General features: G+C 37.6%; 1 protein-coding gene across 3 annotated transcripts in view; it reads right to left on the minus strand.

Annotated features, from left to right (window-relative positions):
* The window catches only part of TTC29 (tetratricopeptide repeat domain 29), a 286,353-nt gene that overhangs the window by 138,547 nt on the left and 120,150 nt on the right, over positions 1-27,656 (minus strand). For all 3 annotated transcript variants that reach the window (XM_070385623.1, XM_070385625.1, XM_070385624.1), the window contains exon 9: positions 24,971-25,062. In XM_070385623.1, the coding sequence (XP_070241724.1) occupies positions 24,971-25,062 (92 nt within the window). The remainder of the gene's footprint in view (positions 1-24,970; positions 25,063-27,656) is intronic.

The following is a 27,656-nucleotide window of genomic DNA, read 5'->3' on the forward strand; positions in this document are numbered from 1 at the left end:
GAAAGTGATCTGAAATTACATAGTGGTGATGGCTGCACAACTCTGTGAACATACTAAGAACTACTGAATCCTAAAATTTAAATGTAAAATGTATGCTATATGAATTACATCTCAGGGCATCTGGTCTCATCACTTCATGGGAAATAGATGGGGAAACAGTGGAAACAGTGTCAGACTTTATTTTTTGGGGGCTCCAAAATCCCTGCAGATAGTGACTGCAGCCGTGAAATTAAAAGACGCTTACTCCTTGGAAGGAAAGTTATGACCAACCTAGATACCATATTCAAAAGCAGAGACATTACTTTGCCAACAAAGGTCCATCTAGTCAAGGGTATGGTTTTTCCAGTGGTCATGTATGGATGTGAAAGTTGGACTGTGAAGAAAGCTGAGCACCAAAGAATTGATGCTTTTGAACTGTGGTGTTGAAGAAGACTCTTGAGAGTCCCTTGGACTGCAAGGAGATCCAACCAGTCCATTCTGAAGGAGATCAGCCCTGGGATTTCTTTGGAAGGAATGATGCTAAAGCTGAGACTCCAGTACTTTGTCCACCTCATGCGAAGAGTCGACTCATTGGAAAAGACTCTAATGCTGGGAGGGATTGGGGGCAGGAGGAGAAGGGGACGACAGAGGATGAGATGGCTGGATGGCATCAGTGACTCGATGGACGTGAGTCTGAGTGAACTCCGGGAGTTGGTGATGGACAGGGAGGCCTGGTGTGCTGCGATTCATGGGGTCACAAAGAGTCAGACACGACTGAGCGACTGAACTGAACTGAAAGCTGTTGTATTTTTTAAAAATAAAATCTCTAAAAAGGTCGAAAATTTATACATTCCTTTGCAAATGAAACCAATTCTTTGAGAGGGAGGCATATGTGATTCATAAAATATTTGCTGGAGGTATTAGAAAAAATATAATGAAAATAGAGGATTGTTAAATCTCTTAACCAGGATTCAGGAAAGGAAAGATAAATCCCAGAGATGGAAGGAGCCTGGCTCCTGGCATAAGATTCTGGCAAATGGCAAGAATTTATATAAACAAGAAATAAGACCTAATTTTCATAAGTCACTGAGATTTTGGAGACTGTTAGAGCAGCTCAAATGACCCAAAGTGACTAAAACAAGTTTGGCTATTTTCTTATTTCATAAAGAAGAGGGGTCAGATCATCATACTGTACATCATTATACTGTAAACTTAGTGTTGCATGTCAATTACATCTCAATAACACTGGAAGGAAAAATAATACAGTACTTGTATTTAGAATATTAAACAAACAGATAAAAAAACATGTGGGGAGCACTGACCAAAAAATAAAAAGAAGAGAGGCACATCGTTTTAAAGATTTCAATGAATTATATTAAGAAACTTCTATTATTTGAATTCTGCTCTCATTTTATTAATATGAGTCCCAAATACTCATTAGTTCCTTATGATCTGCATGCTACCCCAGAGATATACAAATCTTAGTTTCATATGAGTAAGAGCTGCTGCTGCTGCTGCTGCTGCTAAGTTGCTTCAGTCGTGTCCGACTCTGTGACCCCATAGACGGCAGCCCATCAAGCTCCCCTGTCCCTGGGATTCTCCAGGCAAGAATACTGGAGTGGGTTGCCATTTCCTTCTCCAATGCATGAAAGTGAAAAGTGAAAGTCAAGTCGCTTAGTTGTGTCCGACTCTTCGTGACCCCATGGACTGCAGCCTACCAGGCTCCTCTGTCCATGGGATTTTCCAGGCAAGAGTACTGGAGTGGGGTGCCATCGCCTTCTCCAATGAGTAAGAGCTAAACAGTAAAGTATAATAACAAGTGGAAAGGGGCTTCCCTGGTGGTTCAGTGGTAAAGAATTTGCCTGCCAAGTGGGTTCGATCCCTGTGTTGGGAAGATCCCCTGGTGAAGGAAATGGCAACCCATTCCAACTATTCTTGCCTGGGAAATCCCATGGACAGAGGAGCCTGGCAGGCTACAATCCATGGGATCGCCAAAGTCGGACACAACTAAGCGACTAAACAACAAGTGGAAAGGGTCTAAAAATCTCTCTAAAAGAGCCAATTATTTGAAAGTCAGTCTAAAGAGACAGGTCTTTTCTTTGAGGAGCTAGTTGTAGTGATGTCTTATGCGAAGAACACTTGGGGGCCTATGAGACCAAGAACAAAGGTGAAAAATCCTTGAGCAACCAATGAAAAAGACGGTAATTTTTGTAAACAGCTCCATCCAAGGTATCATATGCTGTGAGCATTTTTTAATAGACGTAGCTGAAGCTACCTTTAACAACTCAAGGGACATTTAACTGCTGATTCAAAGACTGCTGACTCAAAGACTGCCGATTCAGGGCCATAAAGAATTAAAGGCATAACATTGCAGACAAGGCCAGAACTGATTTCAAAATAATGACTTCAAATTAAGCATCCTGAAGAGTGTTTTGTCTATGTTCTCCTCTAGGAGTTTTATAGTTTCTGCTCTTACTTTTAGATCTTTAATCCATTTTGAGTTTATTTTTGTGTATGGTGTTAGAAAGTGGTCTAGTTTCATTCTTTTACAAGTAGTTGACCAATTTTCCCAGCACCACTTGTTAAAGAGATTGTCTTTAATCCATTGTATATTCTTGCCTCCTTTGTCAAAGATAAGGTATCCATATGTGCGTGGATTTATCTCTGGGCTTTCTATTTTGTTCCATTGATCTATATTTCTGTCTTTGTGCCAGTACCATACTGTATTGATGACTGTGGTTTTGTAGTAGAGCCTGAAGTTAGGCAGGTTGATTTCTCCAGTTCCATTCTTCTTTCTCAAGATTGCTTTGGCTATTCGAGGTTTTTTGTATTTCCATACAAATTGTGAAATTATGTTCTAGCTCTGTGAAGAATACCGTTGGTAGCTTGATAGGGATTGCATTGAATCTATAAATTGCTTTGGGTAGGCAAAACACTCTCTGACATACATCATAGCAGGATCCTCTATGACCCACCTCCCAGAATATTGGAAATAAAAGCAAAAATAAACAAATGGGACCTAATTAAACTTAAAAGTTTCTGCACAACAAAGGAAACTATAAGCAAGGTGAAAAGACAGCCTTCAGAATGGGAGAAAATAATAGCAAATGAAGCAACTGACAAACAACTAATCTCAAAAATATACAAGCAATTCCTACAGCTCAATTCCAGAAAAATAAATGACCCAATCAGAAAATGGGCCAAAGAACTAAATAGACATTTCTCCAAAGAAGACATACAGATGGCTAACAAACACATGAAAAGATGCTCAACATCACTCATTATCAGAGAAATGCAAATCAAAACCACAATGAGGTACCATTTCATGCCAGTCAGAATGGCTGCAATCCAAAAGTCTACAAGCAATAAATGCTGGAGAGGATGTGGAGAAAAGGGAACCCTCTTACACTGTTGGTGGGAATGCAAACTAGTACAGCCACCATGGAGAACAGTGTGGAGATTCCTTAAAAAACTGGAAATAGAACTGCCTTATGATCCAGCAATCCCACTGCTGGGCATACACACTGAAGAAACCAGAATTGAAAGAGACACGTGTACCCCAATGTTCATCGCAGCACTGTTTATAATAGCCAGGACATGGAAGCAACCTAGATGTCCATCAGCAGATGAATGGATAAGAAAGCAGTGGTACATATACACAATGGAGTATTACTCAGCCATTAAAAAGAATACATTTGAATCAGTTCTAATGAGGTGGATGAAACTGGAGCCTATTATACAGAGTGAAGTAAGCCAGAAAGAAAAACACCAATACAGTATACTAACACATATATATGGAATTTAGAAAGATGGTAACAATAACCCTGTAAACGAGACAGCAAAAGAGACACTGATGTATAGAACAGTCTTTTGGACTCTGTGGGAGAGGGAGAAGGTGAGATGATTTGGGAGAATGGCACTGAAACATGTATAATACCATATATGAAATGAGTTGCCAGTCTAGGTTTGATGCACGATACTGGATGATTGGAACTGGTGCACTGGGACGACCCAGAGGGATGGTATGGGGAGGGAGGAGGTAGGAGGGTTCAGGATGGGGAACACATGTATGCCTGTGGCGGATTCATTTCGATATATGGCAGAACCAATACAATATTGTAAAGTTTAAAAATAAAATAAAATTTTAAAAAATCATCCTGAAGAAATTAAATATCTTTTGAATATCTGACATTTTTGGGGTCAATTCCTAAAAAAGAATGATGAATCTAAGATGATACACATTCCATTGTTAAATCATCTCAGAAATGTTGATATTTTTTATTGAAGTGACAAAATCCAAAATTTAGAGGTTTTTAAAATAACAGAAAACACCGTCATTGTATTCTTTAAAGGAGCATAACAAAGGAAAACCCCTACTCCTGAATGTCTCTGATTTCCTAGAACCACCTTTCTTTGCTTTCATAGGTCAGCAGTTACCAGTGAGCATCTGTGCTCTGACCCTTAATAAATAACAAGATGAAATTCTGAAACTCAGAGCTTGTTTTGCGATCTTGCATGAAAATGTGTTTGTCACTCAGTCATGTCTGACTCTTTGCAACCCCATTGAATGTAGCCCACCAGGGTCCTCTATCCATGGAATTCTCCAGGCAAGAATACTGGAGTGGGTTGCCATTTCCTTCTCTAGGGGGGTCTTCCCAACCCAAGTATTGAACCCAGGTCTCCTGTATTGCAGGCAGACTCTTTACCATCTGAGCCACCAGGAAAGCCCAAGAAGGGCATTTCTTTATGTTTATACGGCAAAGATTTACTCAGAGGAGCTCCAGATAGGGTGTTGTATGGCATATGGAGAAGTTTTACTAACAAAATTTTTAATTATTGCAACTATAGAAAAATTCAGCAATATTAAAACCATATTTCACTGATTCTAAAACACGCACTTTCCCATATTTTAACATTCCCTAAATTGAGATCCCTCCCTGAGAACAGGTGGCATCTTATAGTTTTTCATAGACAGGAGTGGTCAAGTCACAGTTGTTGCTGAACTTGTCCATGTCTTTGGACATGACTCATGATCATAATGCCTTGATCCTTCTGTTGACAACTATTTAATGATAATTTCAGAACGAAATGTGAGGACTGGTTGTTTTCTGAAATCCTGGAATATAAGAAAGTACCAGCTTCAAGACTGGCAGATTAGTAGCCCATGACTTGGAAGAAATACTGAAGGCAGGGGACACTGGAGCCCTATTTGAGGAAAGGCTACATAGCACCAATGTTCTTGATGACATACAAAAGATATGGATGAGAAAAAAATACTGACAATTTGAGTTTAATGGTGATTCAGAAGAACTGGACTTTGAATGCAAAGATGTTCAAAGAATATGAATTTACTTTGTTTATAGTTTCTTTTTACAAGAATTCTCAAGAATCATTGTAAAAATACTTATTGTAAATAAAACATCTCTCTTATTAAGTATAAAATACAAATTCTAAGCAAAAAGAAAGCATTATGTCACAGTTTAATTGGAATATTTTATTTATTGGATATGTACAATGTATAGTCCAATAGAAAGAATGTTAGATTCAGTGAAATCTGAAAATAAAGCTACTTGTTCAGTATAGTGGATTCAGTTAGTTCACTGGTTAATGACTTTTTGATTTAAAATTTCTAGGAAGTGTGAAATTCACATTGAATTTATATGTATATACATGAAATGACTAGGACATAATGAGATCAAAAAACTCTAAAACTGGTCTAATTATTTATGGTTCTAATAAATCTCTACCTGAATTGACTGAACTTAATTTTATGCAAAAGTTAACTTACCTAATTTTTCATGTTTCTGTTTATGTCATGTGTGTATAGCCATAAAGCAATCAAATATCCAGCACTGTTCTCTTTGTATGTTGGGCATCAAAATATTAACAGTTCTCACTTTATACATTCATTTGCAAAATGGCCTTCATTTTCCTGGTTGCAGTTAAAACAGCGAACTCTAATATTCACCCAAATCTCTGAACAAATAGAACTCACTGCAGAATCATTTCTTCCATGAATGTCTACAATCAGTAATTGATGAGCTATTACTATAATAAATAGTTGGAAAAGCACTTCTTGACAAAGTAATGTAAAAGATAATATTTGATTATTAGTGGTAAGGCCTTGAGATCTGTCACACCAGAAATGGTCATATATGGAATAAATGCTGCTGCTGCTGCTGCTGCTAAGTCACTTCAGTCGTGTCCGACTCTGTGCGACCCCATAGACGGCAGCCCACCAGGCTCCCCCATCCCTGGGATTCTCCAGACAAGAACACGGAATAAATAAGTTAATGCAAAACATTTTCATACATTTAGATTTTCATAAAAATAACCCCATTATCATATAATGGGGTGTGTGTGTTAGCATCACCATTAGGAAAATTAAAATTTGTTTGGCTTCTTCACAAAGTCAATTAAAGTGAGTTAGAAAATTATGTTTATACCAAGGAGGAATTATCTAAGATTAGAACTCATATTCACCTTGGAAAACATGTCAACCTGCCTTGAAACATTGACTAAAATGAGCTAGTTTATCTAAATGATATTTTTCTGTGATCCATATGGAAATAAACACAGCAGCTCTGAGGAAAAACTGCATATCATTAATCCACAGTCTTTGATCTATACTAAACATTTAATAAAACTAGTCTTTAATGTCAAAAAAGAGGGGTGAATTGTATGGTAGAGGAATTATATCTCAATAAAGCTGTTACAAAAAAATAAAACCTTTAAAAAGTTTATAATGGGTGAATGGTAGTTTGTTTTTGCAGGTGTCCCTCAGCAGTGAAATCTGTATCACTAAAGTCATCTAGCAGAATTTTGCCAAGGAAACGCACTGGTTATAGCAAATGCCAACAACACAAGAGAAGACTATACACACGAACATCACCAGATGATCAACACCAAAGTCAGATTGATTATATTCTTTGCAGCCAAAGATGGAGAAGCTCTATACAGTCAGCAAAAACAAGACGGGGAGCTGACTGTGGCTCAGATCATGAATTCCTTATTGCCAAATTCAGACTTAAATTGAAGAAAGTAAGGAAAATCACTAGACCATTCAGATATGACTTAAATCAAATCATTACGATTATACAGTGGATCTGAGAAATAGATTCAAGGGATTAGATCTGATAGACAGAGTGCCCAAAGAACTATAAGCAGAGGTTGGTGACACTGTACATGAGACAGGGATCAAAACCATCCCCAAGAAAAATAAGTGCAAAAAGGCAAAATGGTTGTCTGAGGAGGCCTTACAAATAGCTGAGAAAAGAAGAGAAGTCAAAGGCAAAGGAGAAAAGGAAAAATATACCTCTTTAAATGGACAGTTTCAAAGAACAGTGAGGAGAGATAAGAAAGCCTTCCTAAGTGATCAATTCAAAGAAATAGAGGAAAGCAATAGAATGGGAAAGACTAGAGATCTCTTCAAGAAAATGAGAGATATCAAGGGAACATTTCATGCAAAGATGGGTACAATAAAGGACAGAAATAGTATGGACCTAACAGAAGAAGAAGATACTAAGAAGAGGTGGCAAGAATACATGGAGGAGATATACAAAAAAGGTCTTCATGACCCAGATAACCACGATAGTGTGATAATTCACCTAGAGCCAGACATCCTGGAGTGAGAAGTCAAGTGGACCTTAGGAAACATCATTACAAACAAAGCTAGTGGAGGTGATGGAATTCCAATTGAGCTATTTCAAATCCTAAAAGATGATGCTGTGAAAGTGCTGTACTCAATATGCCAGCAAATTTGGAAAACTCAGCAGTGGCCACAGAACTGAAAGAGGTCACTTTTCATTCCAATCCCAAAGAAAGGCGATGCCAAAGAATGTTCAAACTACCACACAATTGCACTCATCTCACACACCAGCAAAGTACTGCTCAAAATTCTCCAGGCCAGGCTTCAACAGTACTTGAACCATGAACTTCCAGATGTTCAAGCTGGTTTTAGAAAAGGCAGAGAAACCAGAGGTCAAATTGCCAGCCTCCACTGGATCATCGAAAAAGCAAGAGAGTTCCAGAAAAACATCTACTTTTGCTCTATTGACTATCCCAAACCTTTGACTGTGTGGATCACAACAAACTGTGGAAAATTCTTCAAGAGATGGGAATACCAGAACATTTGACCTACCTCTTGAGAAATCCATATGCAGGTCAAGAAACAATAGTTAGAACTGGTCATGGAACAACAGACTGGTTCCAAATCAGGAAAGGAGAACGTCAAGGCTATATATTGTTACCCTTCTTATTTAACTTATACGCAGAATACATCATGTGACATGCTGACTGGATGAAGCACAAGCTGAAATCAAGATTGCCAGGAGAAATATCAATAACCTCAGATATGCAGATAACACCACCCTTATGGCAGAAAGTGAAGAAGAACTGAAGAGCCTTTTGATGAAAGTGAAAGAGGAGAGTGAAAAAGTTGGCTTAAAATTCAACATTCAGAAAACTAAGATCATGGCATCTGGTCCCATTACTTCATGGTAAATAGAGGGGGAAACAATGGAAACAGTGACAGACTTTATTTTCTTGGGCTCTAAAATCACTGCAGATGGTGACTGCAGCCATGAATTTAAAAGACGCTTGTTCCTTGGAAGAAAAGCTATGACCAACCTAGACAGAATATTAAAAAGCAGAGACATTACTTTACCAACAAAGGTCCATCTAGTCAAAGCTATGGTTTTTCCATTAATCATGTATGGATATGAGAATTGGACTATAAAGAAAGCCAAATGCCAAAGAATTGATGCTTTTGAACTGTGGTGTTGGAGAAGACTCTTGAGAGTCCCTTGGACTGCAAGGAGATCCAACCAGTCAATCCTAAAGAAAATCAGTCCTGAATATTCATTAGAAAGACTGATGCTGAAGCTGAAACTCCAATACATTGGCCACCTAATGGGAAGAACTGACTCCTTGGGAAAGACCCTGATGTTGAATAGGAGCTATTCAAAAGGACATGCCACAAGCTCAGAAAGAACTTCAAGAGTTTAATTTTTTAAAGATAGTGGCAGGATTAGAGGTATAAACTTGCATAACCTCCCAAGATTTGTTGGGAACAACATCCATTTTCATAGATAAGCTGTGGTATACTTGTAAAACTAAATTAAATTGCTTTAAAATCATGATATGTGCTATGGTAGATGGTAGAAAGGTCTAAGCTTGAATCCCAGCTTGGCCTCTTAGATAAATAACTTTGATGACATCTGCACTATTTCTTAGCTTCCGTGTCCTCATTTTTGAAATGGTCATATGTATTGCGAGATGAAAAATTACATATATGGATAGCTTGGCACACAGTAAAAATTCAATAAATGATAGCTCAGATGGTAAAGAATCTGCCTGCAATGTAGGAGACCCAGGTTCAATCCTGGGGTCAGGAAGATCCCCTGGAGAAGGAATAGGCAACCCACTCCAGTATTCTTGCCTGGAGAACCCCATGGACAGAGGAGCCTGGTGGGCTACAGTCTATGGTGTCGCAAAGGGTTCATGACTAAGCAACTAACAGACACACACCAGCATTATTACCCCTCAGTGAAATAAAAAGCTATCAGACCCATAGCTCTGCTATGTGTATTATTTGTCAATAGCTGAGAAGAAAATCAATTTAGCTAAGCACTGTTTTCTGAAAATCTTCCATTATGCAATGAATTAAATACCATAATTTGAACACATACTCTGCAAGACAGGCACATAAAGTCTTGGTATCTATTTTCCAGGGGACAGAGTAAAAGAACTAACACTGTTTACCTGAGTATCAGATACTGCCAATGCATTCTTTTTTTCCTTTCTTATTGGTAAAAGAATGTTCTGTGTTTCAGAAATGGAATGGAATTTTATATTACTGATGTTGTGAATATTGCATTTTATGATTCTGTTCTCACTTTTTTATAACAAAATTATGAATAATCTTCTTCCACATGTAGGAATAGTTCAGTTCTCCAAAAAAAAAAATCATGAAATGTTTCGGGAATATTCCAAATGCAGATATCATGAGAGGTGCACTCATTACTTTATACTATTTGTTTTGTGGAACAACTGAAATGATATTGAGAAAGCTTGACAGTATAGGCAAATTAGTAAATAAAATAATTATTTTACTTAGAATTTTAAGCAAATTTGCAGATTTCTAGGACTAAATTGATCATATTAATTTAACTCTCAAAGATCTTTCTTGAAGTGTAATGTTCAAGAAAAAATGGATGAAATGAGATAGTGAAGACTTTGTGTAACTATTTATCAAAACCATAGGGGAAATTATTATTTTTATGTAGTAAAAATGGGTTCACTGAAGCTTTTTATATGTGTGTTTCTGAAAGCTGATCTATTTTTGATGGAAGAACATTTTGCATGAGGTTTGAACGGCTGAGGATTGTTAAACTGCAATATACACAAACAAAAAAACAAGCTCAGTGAACAAGAAACACAAAACAGGATAAATACAACTACTGCCAGGTGAGGCAAGTTGTTTTTCTCCCAAAGGAGCTACAGATCCCCAACACGTCCAAAATTATCTGGAACTTGCTCTAACAAATAATGCTAGAGAAAAAGGCTTTCTACTATAAATTGTGTGCCCCACTCAATGAATGTGCAGTGCTAAAGCCAGTATAATTGTTAATATAACATCTGAAATATAAGCATTATATGCTGCTTAAAGGATTTGCACATTTAAAAGTTAGCAATAGATTTAGAAACCAGTCTTTCTTTGCAAGGGGAAGAGTCAAATATTTTCTTATGGGAAAGCTACAGATTATTTGTATAAGTTAAAGGACAAGGTTAAAATGTTAGACAAATATTAATTCCAGTTTTCTATATGCAGTGCACAGGTGCAACTGGAACAGCATATTATATGGTATAATCATTAAATTCATTCAACCAGACCTTAGAGAGTTAAAAACATATATTCTGAGGAACAGGACTCCTCGGTCCAAAGAATGAGAATGAAATAGTGCAGAATATTTGTGTATCAAGGTGATTCCAGTTTCCAACTGGGAAAACAGGACTGTTAACACCCACATCCCCTGACAACTGTCCAATTATGTATATCACACTTGGCCTACTGTTTGCAGTAGAAGTAATCAATAAAGGATGTGGTTGAGTGAACATAGATTTTGGTTGAACCAATGCATGAAAACTTAATCATTTACTCAGAGAGAAGAAATCAAATAGAGCAGAGATGAAACAGCCACTGAGGGGTTTGTTGATTGTGCCACCAAGTTTGTGGGCCACAGATGAAAGTAATAAGGCAAATGGAATCAGTGACAGGAGAAAATGTAAAAAGCTATTCTTAATTTCATGAATTAATAGAAATGTTTTGATGTATGTTTCAGGGTCATTTTTAGGAAATTTCGCATCAAAGCCTGGATGTTCCATTTTAAAGAATATATGAAAATTACTAGGGCATGTCATTTCTCTCAAGCAAGAAGAAATTAATTTTCAGCTATAACAGAAATGCAATTTTCACACTTGAAACTTTGTACTGATTGATTTAAAGATCTCCACTGTGGAAAGTTTTCAAGGAAATAATTTAACCCGAGTTTGCAAAAAAATTTACATTTGGTAAGGAATAAACCCAGAGATGGACTAGTGGTGACCAGTATGTCTTCAACAACTCTCATTTTTGTGATTTTTTCCCCTAGATTTAAAAAAAAAATCATTCTGATTATTTGAAGAATTTCAGTAAACAAGGCGGGAAAATGCCATAAGGAAAATAAAGATATTTCCCTCTGTATTTACTCAAATTGTTTATCTATGTAATAATAATATTTACTTGGTAATTTCTCAACTCAGTCTGTCTTTGTTTTATGGACTATAATTCTGGCTTTTATAGCTGTGTCATAGGCAATTGTTCTCATTTTAGAACACTGACTTTTTTTTCACTAGATTCCAAGTAGGAGGGAAAAGACATTGTAAATGCTTATTTTCTGTTATGCTACTTAAACCCCTGTGCAATTAATATTATTCAGACCAACAGCAAAAATAACAAGCCCTGCTCACTATTAAAACCTTCATCAATAACCCTAACACCAGGGCTGAGTCTACCATTACCAAACAGGCTACTGTATTACCAAGTCCCTAGTCTTGAGGGAATGTGGCATGTTTTCCAATTGAAAGCTTAGTATAAATTCTTATAACCATTTTAGAACCTCCCAGCCTTGCAGCTTATTCACCTTTCATGCACGCTCAGTTGATGGCCTTAAACACACACTTATCCTAGACATGGCTATCCTCTTCCATTTCCTTTAAAGAGATGAAATATGTTTATAGAGATAGGACTCCCATTAGTGAAACTTGTGCAATTGCACAGGGTAGGAGAGAGAGATTTAGAGATGATGCTAAGCTTCATATGCAGCTTGATTTATTTTCCAGTCGCCACCACCATAATTTCCTCTATTTTGGTTGTGCTCCACATCTTGCATGTTCCTGCTAATCTGAGGACAGTTTAGGACTATGAAAGGGTGTGTGTGTGTGTGTGTGTGTGTGTATGTATGCAGGTACATGCCAGAGAACACTAAGCTCTTGAAGTGAAATTTTCTAAAAATGAACACAGAATGTATATCAAAGTATTTGTGGTGATGAGTGGACTCAATTTAATAATGTGTATCAGATATCTCATGAGTTTGATCCCTGGGTTGGGAAGATCCCCAGGAGAAGGAAATGGCAAGCTACTCCAGTATTCTTGCCTGGAAAATCCCATGGACAGAGGGGCCTGGCGGGCTCACAAAAGAGTCGGAAATGACTTAGTGACTAAACAACAACAACAATCAGGTATCTAGGGTGCTGTTTTCCTGCAGGTATAGAATTTTTGTTTTTGAAACGTTTCTAGAGTTACTTTGCACAAATAGTGAAAGAATATGCCGTGGTTTACACTGCCCTGCTTGGTACTCCAAAAACAGCAAAAAAAAGCTGCAAAATGGCAGATTTGGATTGGAAAGCTTACAGTGGCCTTGGGACACTTTCTTCAAGACCTTGGAGGAACCCTTTTCTGTACTCTTCTGTGCATTACCTGGCTACGCATGTGTTCAGTCAAGTTCAATCCTTTGTGACCCCGTGGACTGTAGCCCACCAGGCTCCTCTGTTCATGGAATTTCCCAGGCAAGAATACAGTGATTTGCCATTTCCTCCTCCAGGGGATCTTCCTGACCCAGAGATAGAACCTGTGTCTCCTGCATTGGCAGGTGGATTCTTTACCATTGTATCACATTTATACAATTAAGAACCCATATCTACCATACAAATCACTGATGACTTCATTGGTATTTTAGTAGATAGGAATTCTTGCAAGAGGAATTAACTTCATTTAGTATAAAAGTGAGCTGAGAATACATTTTATTGTCCATTATATGTTTTCCCCAAGGCAGGTTGTTAGACTACTCTAACAGTTATTAGATTGCTGTTACTCGGTTGCCTCTATCCTCCCCAAAACACGTCATACTTCATGATAAATCAAATATAGCTGGATCCGAGAGTCTCCAATCAAGATGGTGGAATAGAAGGAGATCACATTCTTCCACAAATACATCAAAAATACACCTACATGTGAAACAGTTCTGACAGAATGCCTACTGAATGCTGGCAGAAGATCTCTGACAGCCAAAATTGTAAGAAAGATTACCACATATCCAGGTAGGATGAAAAAAGGAGGGCAAAGGAACCGTTATAGGACCTGTGTCCTGAGGAGGGAACTGTGAAAGAGGAAGAGTTCTCTCACTCCGAGAAGCCTCTTCACCGGTAAGGAGATCAGCTGGACAGAAAGGCAGCCTCAGAGGCTTAGACAAGAGTGCAGCAACCATCTTGCAGCAGGTAGAACAGAGAGAGAGAGAGAGAGAGAGACCTGCACAGATGGTCTGAGTCCCCTCGCTGCACTCCCCAGCCCAAGATGCATATTTGCTGGTGTGCACAGGAGCTGAGTGCTGAAACCCAGGCTTCAGGGGACAGACCTGGGGGAAGGACTGGGGTTGGCTGTGCAGAGACAGCCTAAAGGGGCTAGAGGGTGGGACAGACTGCAAGTTGGGGGTATATTCAGAAGGAGTCTAGAAGTGAAGCATTACTATTAACAGGCACACAGAGGGAGGGGCAGGGGTCCCCTCTCTGTGTGCCAGCAGAGCTGGTGTGGCTCTGCTCCTACAAGTTTGGCAACATGCAGGTGCCAGAAGGTTGCCCACACATGGGAGCAGGGCTGAAATCAGAGCCAATCCCCAGAGGCCACACCACTTAGGAAGCAGAGCTGAAATCTGAATCCTCTCCACATGGTTGTGTGATCTGTGAATTTTTGCCACTGCTGCTGCTGGGGTTAGTCACTGCAGACTCTGAGGATACACACACACTGGGATGGGGCCAGGGTCTGGGATGCTTCCATAGCTCCCACGGCAGGTCCAGGCAGGAGGCATAACCCTCCCAGACTTCAGACAATATTACAAAGCTACAGTAATTGAAACAGTGTGGTATTGGCATTACTGTGGTTCTGGCACCCGACCTCAGTGGATCTGTGCCTACACATCTACACTGGTGGCTTTGTGAATGCAGTGCCTCAGGGACACCAGGGCACACTGCCTGCATTCCCATGGTTGAGGCACTGTCAAGAGCAGTTCCCCACACAATGCACTTTGTAAGCCCACACAATGAACGGCAGGGGACACCACAGAACTCACTTCCTGGTGGACAGTCCCTGAGGAGGAATACTCAGTGGCTTCTCTCCCAGTGGGAGTGCTCTGGTTGTGCAGAGAGGACCCAAATAAACAAAATAAGAAATGAAAGAGGATAAATAACAACTGATACCACAGAAATTCAGAAAAATAAGAGAATACTATGAATAACGATCAATATGCCAACGAATTTGACAGTCTAGAAAAATGAACTAGCTTCTAGAAACATACAGGACACCAAAGCTGAATCAAGAAGAAACAGTAATTTGAAGTTACTGATCACTGGAAGTGAAATAGAATATGTAAAAACAGAAATAAAAACAAAACTCCCTGCAAACTAAAGTCAGTCCCAGATGGCTTTAATGTGGAATTCTACTGAACATACAAAGAATTCATACCAATCCTTATCAAACTCTTCCAAAAGACTGAAAGAAGGGGATACCCCCCAATATCATTCTATAAAGGCATTACCCTGATACCAAAACCAGACAAAGATAGTACCAAAAAAGAAAATTAAAGGCCAATATTTTTTATAAGTGTAGATGCAAAAATTCTTCACAAAATATTAGCAAACTGAATCCAACAACACGTAAAAACAGTAAGAACAACATGCTAAAAAATCTCTTTTAAACATATCAAAAAAAAAAAATACTTAGGAATAAACCCTACAAAGGTGAAAGATCTATATGCTGAGAATTATATAACACTGATTAATTGAAGACAATACAAAGAGATGGAAAGATAACCCATACTCTTGGATTGGAGGAATTAATAGTGTTTAAAATGGCCATACTTCCCAAAGCACTCTACAGATTTAATGAGATCCCTATCAAATTACCCATGACATTTTTCATAGAATTAAAACATATAATCTTAGAATTTATATGCAGCCATAAAATACCCAGAATTGCCATAGAAATCTTGAGCAAAAAGAACAAAGCAGGAGCCACAACCATCCAAGATTTAAGACAATACTACAAAGCTAAAGTAATTAAAAGAGTGTGCTATTTGTACAAGAGCAGACGAATGTATTAATGGAACAAAATAGAGAGCCCAGAAGTAAACCAACACACCTATTGTCAATTAATCTTTGACAAAGAAAGTACAGTGGAGAAAAAGTCTCTTTAGCAAGTTGTGTTCAGAAAGTTGAACAGCCACTTTTATTTTTTATTTTTATTTTTAAAAAATTTTATTATTATTATTATTATTTTTTACTTTACAATACTGTATTGGTTTTGCCATACATCAACATGAATCCACCACAGGTGTACACATGTTCCCCACCCTGAACCCCCTCCCACCTCCCTCCCCATACCATCCCTCTGGGTCATCCCAGTGCACCAGCCCCAAGCTTCCTGTATCCTGCATTGAACCTGGACTGGCAATTCATTTCTTATATGATATTATACATGTTTTAATGCCATTCTCCCAAATCATCCCCGCTCCCTCTCCCATAGAGTCCAAAAGACTGTTTTATACATCTGTGTCTCTTTTGCTGTCTCGCATACAGGGTTGTCATTACCATCTTTCTAAATTCCATATATATGCATTAGTATACTGTATTGGTGTTTTTCTTTCTGGCTTACTTCACTCTGTATAATAGGCTCTGGTTTCATCCACCTCATTAGAACTGATTCAAATGTATTCTTTTTAATGGCTGAGTAATACTCCATTGTGTATATGTACCACAGCTTTCTTATCCATTCATCTGCTGATGGACATCTAGATTGCTTCCATGTCCTGCCTATTATAAACAGTGCTGCAACGAACATTGGGGTACACGTGTCTCTTTCAATTCTGGTTTCCTGGGTGTGTATGCCCAGCAGTGGGATTGCTGGGTTGTATGGCAGTTCTATTTCAGTTTTTTAAGGAATCTCCACACTGTTCTCCATAGTGGCTATACTAGTTTGCATTCCCACCAACAGTGTAAGAGGGTTCCCTTTTCTCCACATCCTCTCCAGCATTTATTGCTTGTAGACTTTTGGATCGCAGCCATTCTGACTGGCGTGAAATGGTACCTCATAGTGGTTTTGATTTGCATTTCTCTGATAATGAGTGATGTTGAGCATCTTTTCATGTGTTTGTTAGCCATCTGTATGTCTTCTTTGGAGGAATGTCTATTTAGTTCTTTGGCCCATTTTTTGATTGGGTCATTTATTTTTCTGGAATTGAGCTGTAGGAGTTGCTTGTATATTTTTGAGATTAGTTGTTTGTCAGTTGCTTCATTTGCTATTATTTTCTCCCATTCTGAGGGCTGCCTTTTCACCTTGCTAATAGTTTCCTTTGTTGTGCAGAAGCTTTTAAGTTCAATTAGGTCCCATTTGTTTATTTTTGCTTTTATTTCCAATATTCTGGGAGGTGGGTCATAGAGGACCCTGCGGTGATGTATGTCGGAGAGAGTTTTGCCTATGTTCTCCTCTAGGAGTTTTATAGTTTCTGGTCTTACATTTAGATCTTTAATCCATTTTGAGTTTATTTTTGTGTATGGTGCTAGAAAGTGTTCTAGTTTCATTCTTTTACAAGTGGTTGACCAGTTTTCCCAGCACCACTTGTTAAAGAGATTGTCTTTAATCCATTGTATATTCTTGCCTCCTTTGTCAAAGATAAGGTGTCCATATGTGCGTGGATTTATCTCTGGGCTTTCTATTTTGTTCCATTGATCTATATTTCTGTCTTTGTGCCAGTACCATACTGTATTGATGACTGTGGCTTTGTAGTAGAGCCTGAAGTCAGGTAGGTTGATTCCTCCAGTTCCATTCTTCTTTCTCAAGATTGCTTTGGCTATTCGAGGTTTTTTGTATTTCCATACAAATTGTGAAATTATTTGTTCTAGCTCTGTGAAGAATACCGTTGGTAGCTTGATAGGGATTGCATTGAATCTATAAATTGCTTTGGGTAGTATACTCATTTTCACTATATTGATTTTTCCAATCCATGAACATGGTACATTTCTCCATCTATTAGTGTCCTCTTTGATTTCTTTCACCAGTGTTTTATAGTTTTCTATGTATAGGTCTTTAGTTTCTTTAGGTAGATATATTCCTAAGTATTTTATTCTTTCCGTTGCAATGGTGAATGGAATTATTTCCTTAATTTCTCTTTCTGTTTTCTCATTATTAGTGTATAGGAATGCAAGGGATTTCTGTGTGTTGATTTTATATCCTGCAACTTTACTATAATCATTGATTAGTTCTAGTAATTTTCTGGTGGAGTCTTTAGGGTTTTCTGTATAGAGGATCATGTCATCTGCAAATAGTGAGAGTTTTACTTCTTCTTTTCCAATTTGGATTCCTTTTATTTCTTTTTCTGCTCTGATCGCTGTGGCCAAAACTTCCAAAACTATGTTGAATAGTAGTGGTGAGAGTGGGCACCCTTGTCTTGTTCCTGACTTTAGAGGAAATGCTTTGAATTTTTCACCATTGAGGATCATGTTTGCTGTGGGTTTGTCATATATAGCTTTTATTATGTTGAGGTATGTTCCTTCTATTCATGCTTTCTGGAGAGTTCTTATCATAAATGGATGTTGAATTTTGTCAAAGGCTTTCTCTGCATCTATTGAGATAATCATATGGTTTTTATTTTTCAGTTTGTTAATGTGGTGTATTACATTGATTGATTTGCGGATATTGAAGAATCCTTGCATCCCTGTGATAAAGCCCACTTGGTCATGATCTTTTTAATGTGTTGTTGGATTCTGATTGCTAGAATTTTGTTAAGGATTTTTGCATCTATGTTCATCAGTGATATTGGCCTGTAGTTTTCTTTTTTTGTGGGATCTTTGTCAGGTTTTGGTATTAGGGTGATGGTGGCCTCATAGAATGAGTTTGGAAATTTACCTTCCTCTGCAATTTTCTGGAAGAGTTTGAGCAGGATAGGTATTAGCTCTTCTCTAAATTTTTGGTAGAATTCAGCTGTGAAGCCGTCTGGACCTGGGCTTTTGTTTGCTGGAAGATTTTTGATTACAGTTTCAATTTCTGTGCTTGTGATGGGTCTGTTAAGATTTTCTATTTCTTCCTGGTCCAGTTTTGGAAAGTTGTACTTTTCTAGAATTTGTCCATTTCTTCCACGTTGTCCATTTTATTGGCATATAATTGTTGATAGTCTCTTATGATCCTTTGTATTTCTGTGTTGTCTGTTGTGATCTCTCCATTTTCATTTCTAATTTTATTGATTTGATTTTTCTCCTTTGTTTTTTTGATGAGTCTGGCTAATGGTTTGTCAATTTTATTTATCCTTTCAAAGAACCAGCTTTTGGCTTTGTTGATTTTTGCTATGGTCTCTTTTGTTTCTTTTGCATTTATTTCTGCTCTAATTTTTAAGATTTCTTTCCTTCTACTAACCCTGGGGTTCTTCATTTCTTCCTTTTCTAGTTGCTTTAGGTGTAGGGTTAGGTTATTTATTTGACTTTTTTCTTGTTTCTTGAGGTATGCCTGTATTGCTATGAACTTTCCCCTTAGGACTGCTTTTAAAGTGTCCCACAGGTTTTTGGTTGTTGTGTTTTCATTTTCATTAGTTTCTATGCAAATTTTGATTTCTTTTTGATTTCTTCCATGATTTGTTGGTTATTTAGCAGCGTGTTGTTCAGCCTCCATATGTTGGTATTTTTAATATTTTTTATCCTGTAATTGAGATCTAATCTTACTGCATTGTGGTCAGAAAAGATGCTTGGAATGATTTCAATTTTTTTGAATTTACCAAGGCTGGATTTATGGCCCAGGATGTGATCTCTCCTGGAGAAGGTTCCATGTGCACTTGAGAAAAAGGTGAAATTCATTGTTTTTGGGTGAAATGTCCTATAGATATCAATTAGGTCTAACTGGTCTATTGTGTCATTTAAAGTTTGTTTTCTTTGTTAATATTCTGTTTAATTGATCTATCCATAGGTGTGAGTGGGGTATTAAAGTCTCCCACTATTATTGTGTTATTGTTAATTTCCCCTTTCATACTAGTTAGCATTTGTCTTATTGTGGTGCTCCTATGTTGGGTGCATATATATTTATAATTGTTATATCTTCTTCTTAGATTGATCCTTTGATCATTATGTAGTGTCCTTCTTTGTCTCTTTTTACAGCCTTTGGTTTAAAGTCTATTTTATCTGATATGAGTAATGCTACTCCTGCTTTCTTTTGATCTCTATTTGCATGGAATATCTTTTCCAGCCCTTCACTTTCAGTCTGTATGTGTCCCCTGTTTTGAGGTGGGTCTCTGTAGACAACATATATAGGGGTCTTGTTTTTGTATCCATTCAGCCAGTCTTTGTCTTTTAGTTGGGGCATTCAACCCATTTACATTTAAGGTAATTATTTTAAGTATGATCCTGTTGCCATTTACTTTATTGTTTTGGGTTCGAGTTTGTACACCGTTTTTATGTCTCCTGTCTAGAGAATATCCTTTAGCATTTGTTGGAGAGCTGGTTTGGTGGTGTTGAATTCTCTGAGCTTTTGCTTGTCTGTAAAGCTTTTGATTTCTCCTTTGTATTTGAATGAGATCCTTGCTGGGTACAGTAATCTGGGCTGTAGATTATTTTCTTTCATCACTTTAAGTATGTCTTGTCATTCCCTCCTGTCCTGAAGAGTTTCTATTGAAAGATCAGCTGTTATCCTTATGGTAATCCCCTTGTGTGTTATTTGTTGCTTTTCCCTTGCTGCTTTTAATATTTGTTCTTTGTGTTTGATCTTTGTTAATTTGATTACTATGTGTCTTGGGGTGTTTCGCCTTGAGTTTATTCTGTTTGGGACTCTCTGGGTTTCTTGGACTTGGGTGATTATTTCCTTCTCCATTTTAGGGAAGTTTTCAACTATTTTCTCCTCAAGTATTTTCTCATGATCTTTCTTTTTGTCTTTTTCTTCCGGGACTCCTATGATTTGAATGTTGTGGAATTTAATATTGTCCTGGAGGTCTCTGAGATTGTCCTCATCTCTTTTAATTTGTTTTCCTTTTTTCCTCTTTGACAGCCACTTTTAAATCAATGATATTAGAACAATCCCTTGCACTGTTCACAAAAATAAACTCAAAATGGCTTAAAGATTTAAATATAAGACATGACACCATAAAACTCCTAGAAGACAACATGAGCAAAACATTCTCTGACATAAATTATAGCAATGTTTTTGTAGATCAGTCTCGCAAGTCAATGTAAATATAAGTGAAGTCATTTAGTCAGGTCCAGCTCTTTTGTGACCCCATGGACTGTAGCCCACCAGGCTCCTCTGTCTATGGAATTTTCTGGGCAAGAATACTGGAGTGGGTTTCCATTTCCTTCTCCAGGGGATCTTCCTGACCCAGGGATGGAACACAGGTCTCTCGCACTGCAGGCAAACGCTTTACAGTCTGAGCCACCAGGGAAGCTCAATGTAAATAAAAGCAAGGCTATTAAACAAATGGGACTGAATTAAACTTACTTTTTTGCACAGCAAAAGAACCCATAAACAAAATGATAAGATAACCTACAGACTGTGAGAAAATCTTTGTAAACCATGCAAATAACAGGGCTTAATTTCCAAAATATACAAATACTTCATACAACTCAATATGTAAAAAATGAACAACTCAATCAAAAACGGGCAGAAGACCTAAATAGACATTTCTCCAAAGAAGACATACAGATGGCCAATAGAGACATGGAAAAATGATTAACTTTGCTAATTATTAGAGAGATGCAAAACAACACTACAATCACCTCACACTGATTAGAATGGCCAACATTAAAAAGTCTACAAACAATAAATGGTGGAGAGAGTATGGAGAAAAGGGAACTCTCCTACAGTGTTGGTAGGAATATAAATTAGTGCAGCCACTATGGAAAACAGTATGGACATTGCTTAAAAAACTAAAAACAGAACTACGATATGAGCCAGCAATCCCATTCCTGAGCTTCTATCCAGAAGAGACAAAAATTCTCATTCTAAAAGATTCATCCACCACAAAGTTTATAGCAGCACTATTTATAACAGCCATGGAAGCAACCTGAGGGTCCATCAACAGATGAATGGATAAAGATGTGGTATATATATGCAACAGAATATTACTCAGTCATAAAAAAGAATGAAATAACGCCATTCGGAGCAGCATGGATGGACCTCGAGATTATCATATGAGGTGAAGTTGTCAGAGAAAGACAAATATCACATGATATCACTTATATGTGGAATTTAAAATATGATGCAAACGGATTTATAAAACAGAAACAGATTCACAGACAGAAAACAAACTTATGGTTACCAAAGGGGAAGAGGGTGAAAGGATAAAATGGGAGTTTCAGATTAGCAGATACAAACTACCATATATAAAATAAACAACAAAGTCCTACTATATATCACAGGGAACTATATTCAATATCCTGTAACAAACCATAATGGAAAAGAATATAAAATATTCTTTTATGAACAAAGTGATATATATGTATCACTTTGCTATATATCAGATACTACCACAATGTTGTAAATCAATATATATATATATATATATACATAGAGTTGAAGTAGAGTTGATTAATATATATATATATATATATATATATATATATGGATATATATGTGGACCTTTTTATCAAATAATGCTTAAGCAGCCAAATTAAAACATTTGACTGTTGTTGTCGTAAAACTAATTGTTCAGCTCTCCCCTCAGGTTTTACGGTATTGCTGCTATTTACTTGCTAAGTTGTGTCTAATTCTTTGGGACCCCATAAACTGCAGCAAGCTAGGCTTCCCTGTCCTTCACCATCTCATTGATTTTGCTTAAACTCATGTCCACTGAGTCCATGATGCCATGCAACCATCTCATACTCTGTCACCCACTTCTCCTCCTGCCCTCGATCTTTCCCAGCACCTGGATCTTTTCCAGTGAGTCAGCTCTTCCCATCAGGTGGCCCAAGTATTAGAGTTCAGCATCAGTCCTTCCAATGAATATTCAGGGTTGATTTTCTTTAAGATTGACTGGTTTGATCTCTGCAGTCCAAGGGACTCTCAAGAGTCTTTTCTTCAGCACCACAGTTTGAAATAATCAATTCTTCAGTGCTCAGCTTTATTTTGGTCCAACTCTTACATCTATATGTGACTACTGGAAAAACTACAGCTTTGACTATACCGACCTTTGTCAGCAAAGTGATGTCTCTGCTTTTTAATACACTGTCTAGCTTTGTCATAGCTTTACTTCCAACAAATAAGTGTCTTTTAATTTTGTGGCTGCAGTCACTGTCTGCCTTGGTTTTGGAGCCAAAGAAAATGAAGTCTGTCACCGTTTTCATTTTGTCCCTATCTATTTGCCATAAAGTGATGGGGTCAAGATGCCATGATCTTAGTTTTTTGAATGTTAAATTTTAAGCCAGCTTTTTCTCTCTCCTCTTTCACCTTCATCAAAAGGTATACAATATAGATGAGAAATTCAAATCGTGGAGTGGAAAATAAAATATTCCAGATGAGACCCCAGTTTAACAGGTGAGAAGTATTTTAAGATGACCACAGGTTTTCAGAAGTTTCAAAAATAACTATAAAGACTATCAGTAACCAAAGGTGAAGACCAACGCTTGTTTTGTGACACAGTTAGTGCTCAATACAACAGGTTATAGAAGAAAAGATTTTTCCCTGAAGTTTTATCTCTTTGGTTATATTAAAACACAATGTCATTTTGTAGAAATTATTTTATAAGTATGTTAAGGGATGCATTTATTTAACTGTCTAGGCTTAGGCTAGGTCTGCTGCTACAAGGCAAGACAAATCATCCAATTGTTTCCTACTGATTCTAAACAGGGTTCACAGCAGACTCAAGCAATTAAATAATCAAAATGAGCTGAACAAAACGGTACAGAGTTGGTGTGCTCCAGACAGACATTAAATTGAATCCTTACATATCTCTTTTTTGTGTGTTCAAACATCTGCTTCTTTCCAGTGATTGTTTGGAAAAGAAAAGTTTAAGGGATAGCGAGGTTGATCATCCACAGGACGGTTATCAACCTTCATTTGAAGGGACCACAATGCTCACAGGTTGCTTGCTTTACCCCTGGCTGGCCCTGCCTTCCTAGAGTATATGTCCATACCCTTCTTATAAACATGTCTGTCCCAATCGTTCATCCAGCGAAGACTGCAGTGCACTTAATTTATTTTGTTCGGCACCTTACACTTCATTGGTGTTGGTGTTTTGATATTTAATTAATTATTTAGTTAATATTTAATGATTATTATATTGGCAATGATAATTACATAATGAAGATCCATTTTCAACGCATTAGACATTCTAAGTGCCTTTGGAATAATAATTTTACCTTTTAAAACACCACCAGTTGTATGTATTTACAACTGAAATACAGATAGGAACAAATCAGAATTTGACACAATCTATATTTACTTCTGGGCTTCCCTGGTGGCTCAGCAGTAAAGAATCTGCCTGCCGACGTAGGAAACGCAGGTTCGATCCTTGGGTCGGGAAGATCCCCTTGAGAAGGAAAGGGCAACCCAGTCAAGTATTCTTGTCTGGGAAATCCCATGGGCAGAGTAGGCTGGAAGGCTACAGTCCATGGGGTTGCAAGCGGGTCGGACAGAAGTGGACTAAACAACAATAACAACAATATTTACTAGTGCTATTACTACTACATAGTAATACTCTGTATTACTACTACATAGTTAATACTACTACTACAAAACTATTTAAAAGCTATATCTTGGATATAAGGTAACATACCAAAAACCAAGGCCATAACTTTGATAACTTTTCTTATTCTTACTCTATCTTGGCTAAATATAATGCAGTGATTAAATGGAGTACACAACGATCACAATATGATGAGTGAATGCCATATCATATATTTTCCATGGAAAAAATTGTATCACAAGTTGTTTATGTATATTTTTGTTCAATTTTTCTGTTTTAAATGAAACACTGGGAATATTGTTTTTGCACCTGATCGTTTATCCAGATGTGCTCAAAGGAGAGATGGATGTCTTAATGGTAGAAGCATAAAATGGAAGTTTTCCTCAAAGAAGAGATCTGGAAAGGTTACGGTGAACCACAGTCACTGAAGCATACTGCCTATGTGCTCTCTGCTTTTTTAACCTGTGAGAGGTGACCTGATTTTCTCCTCTCATTCAAGGTCATCACCAAACTTCCAGAAATTTAAAACATAAAATAATATGGAGGAGGAACAGACAAAGAAGAGTTTAGGTGCAAGTTTAAAAATACCACCTTGGCTTAAAATAACTTATGATGAAAGGGTCACTTAAGAAGGGCACTGCTTAAAATTTAAGCAGGCAGTAATGGAAAGTGACAGACCTCAAACAATCTAAGTCTTTCACAGTTGAGTGAATTCACAGTGACAGCAAGACAAGGATGTGCAAACTCACCTCTGCAGGACCTTGGCCGTGGCTTCATAGGCTCTCCCCAGGCTGAGATCATCATCCAGGTCTGCAGAGATTTTGCCGTAAGTGTTGAGGACCTATGGGGAAAGAGCAATACATATTAAACATATAACATGACCAGATTCACTGATGTTTCGTTTCAAAACAGAAAAGATCCAAATTAATAGTTGTTTTTCAGGTCACCATAAAATTTTTTTATTAAAAATTCATGTTGGTTTGGTTTATTTTTATCTATTGTATTACTCGTTTCACAGCGATCTCTTTGAGCCTTGACAGTGAAGTCTTACTTTTGTAAAAATAATTCTTTTCCTGCACAATCCAAAATCTTCCAATTGATATAACTTAGGTGTTAATAAAAACTGAATGGGTTACAACATTATTTGAAAATATAGGACTATTATCTTAGGTAATATAAGGCAGATTACAATAGTCTACTAGGGTAGGTTAAATATCACTTCTCTTCCTATAAATAGCTGTTTGAAAAGCATGAATTTAGGTGCCAGGCAATTTCTAAATCTATCGTTTTATTAGAGGCATATCTCACAGTTTGTACACGTGTTCAGAATACACTAAAACTATTTCTTACAAATGTACTTCATTACCAACAATCTCTTCAATAATCAAAAGATTATGGCTGCCACAGCCAAACATATGATCTTAATTTAACACTGACATCTCATGGTATGATTTTCCTTTTTGTTCTATTTCCTTTTCAAGGGCTAGAAGGAGGAAAATAAAATTCCTTCTTCCTCCTTCATTGTTACTTGACCCAACCTATTACACACATGAAGACACAGGAAATCTCTAAAGACCTCTATGGAAATCCTTTTTGCACATTTTCTAAGAAAGAATTAGTGAAAGTCATTTGACAGCGTTGAGAGAGAGTCAGCATGAGGGAAGATGGACATTCAGGATGTGTCTTCAACCTGAATTAGGCATCTTAGAAAGTTTGCATGTTAGAGACAATGTTGCTATTCATCTTTACTTTCTTAAAGTTAATATTTAGGAAATAATTTTAGTGAGGCCATGGTGATACCTCCTAATTTGTGTGTGTCTGTGTGTGGTTTACTAGTGACTGTTTGACATAATACTGATATTAAAACTTACTGATACATCTTGACCCGGTGTTGTAATTCCTGTTAAACCTGTGAAGTTCAACAATTCGATTCTTATTTTTAAGCCTCTTAGTAAGTCTTGTATGAACCTGAGAATTTTCTGTTCACTCTGTCCTGCACAAATGACTGTCTGATATGACATGACATAGAGCTTTCTGAGTAAAAGGACAGAATCTTTGAATTTTGTGAATTTATAAGAGACTTTATTAAATCCAAACATCAAAATATTTAGGAAGAGACTGTCTAGTGTCTCTTTTGGCCTATACATGTTTTATATGACATTCTAGAAATTTAAAGATCAAATATTACTATATTTTTATGTCAAAAACAATTTATTCAGTAAATATTGTTATTGGATGCCAGTGCTGTGATAGACCCTGCATGCTTGCGTGCCAAGTTGCTTCAGTCATGTCTGACTCTTTGCGACCCCATGGACTATTATATATAGCCTGCCAGGCTCCTCTGTCCATGGAATTCTCCAGGCAAGAATACCGGAGTATGGTTGCCATGCCCTCCTCCAAGGGAATCTTCCTGACCCAGAGATCGATCCTGGATCTCCTGCAGCTCTTGTGCTACAGGTGGATTCTTTACCGCTGAGCCACTGGGAAAGCCCAATATTAGACCCTGGAAAATCTTACAGAGAAGAAAGCATGCCTACAGACCTTCAAGGCATTTACAGTCTAGTGGTACAGAGGTTTGCACTGACGCAGCTGTCTGAATTAGTAATGACTGAAGACAAGTTTCTCCAGAGCTTCAACTGCTTATCCTGCACCATGCTCCCATGCCCCTGCTCACTGTGAACCCGGAAGCAGTAATGTAACATCTGGAAGTACCCAGCATTATCCTAGGACTGTGCCTCCTTTGACCATGGTTAGGAGGATAGGTGCCCAAGACAGATAGGTAAACACTTCAGTATTGATGGTTCTTCTCCCACACAAGTATGCAGCACTCCCAGGGAGCAGCCGGGGCAAATACCAGCTCAGTCTGGGCTTCTAGTTTTGACCTTGGACTTGGTTTTACAGAAGCTTCCTCATGGAACATGATGGGGTTGGCTTGAATGAACACTCACCTTAGAGGAAGAAGACTGGGATGCAAGATGCACTTCTACTACACCCAACACATCTGGCCTAAGAAATCTCCCTGAGAAGCTTTCCTCAGAAGCAGAAATGAAAACCTCCCTGAGAGGTGTGAGATAATACAGAGAGCTATTTGAACTTGGGATGAGAATTTTCTGGGACTCTGCTAACCAGCCATCAGGGAAGAGCTCCTGGAGAACCCCTCCTCAGAGTAAAGACAACACATTCCATTTGTGACTTGAGAGAGTTCATCACTCAGGTTCAACACTTTACCTAAAAATAGGAAGTATACAGGCAGTGTGAAAAATATAGTTCATTACTGGCCCAAAGGGGAATACATTATATATACACACACACACATATATAATATACATATATATGGTATGTGGAAAAATAACATAACATTATAAATTGTGTAGAAAATAACTGTTGGTGGGAATGTAAATTGCTGCAGCCACTAAGGAAAATAGTAGGGAGGTT

The sequence above is a fragment of the Bos mutus genome, chromosome 17 (genome assembly GCF_027580195.1).
Source record: "Bos mutus isolate GX-2022 chromosome 17, NWIPB_WYAK_1.1, whole genome shotgun sequence".
NCBI classification, from domain to species: Eukaryota; Metazoa; Chordata; class Mammalia; order Artiodactyla; family Bovidae; genus Bos; species Bos mutus.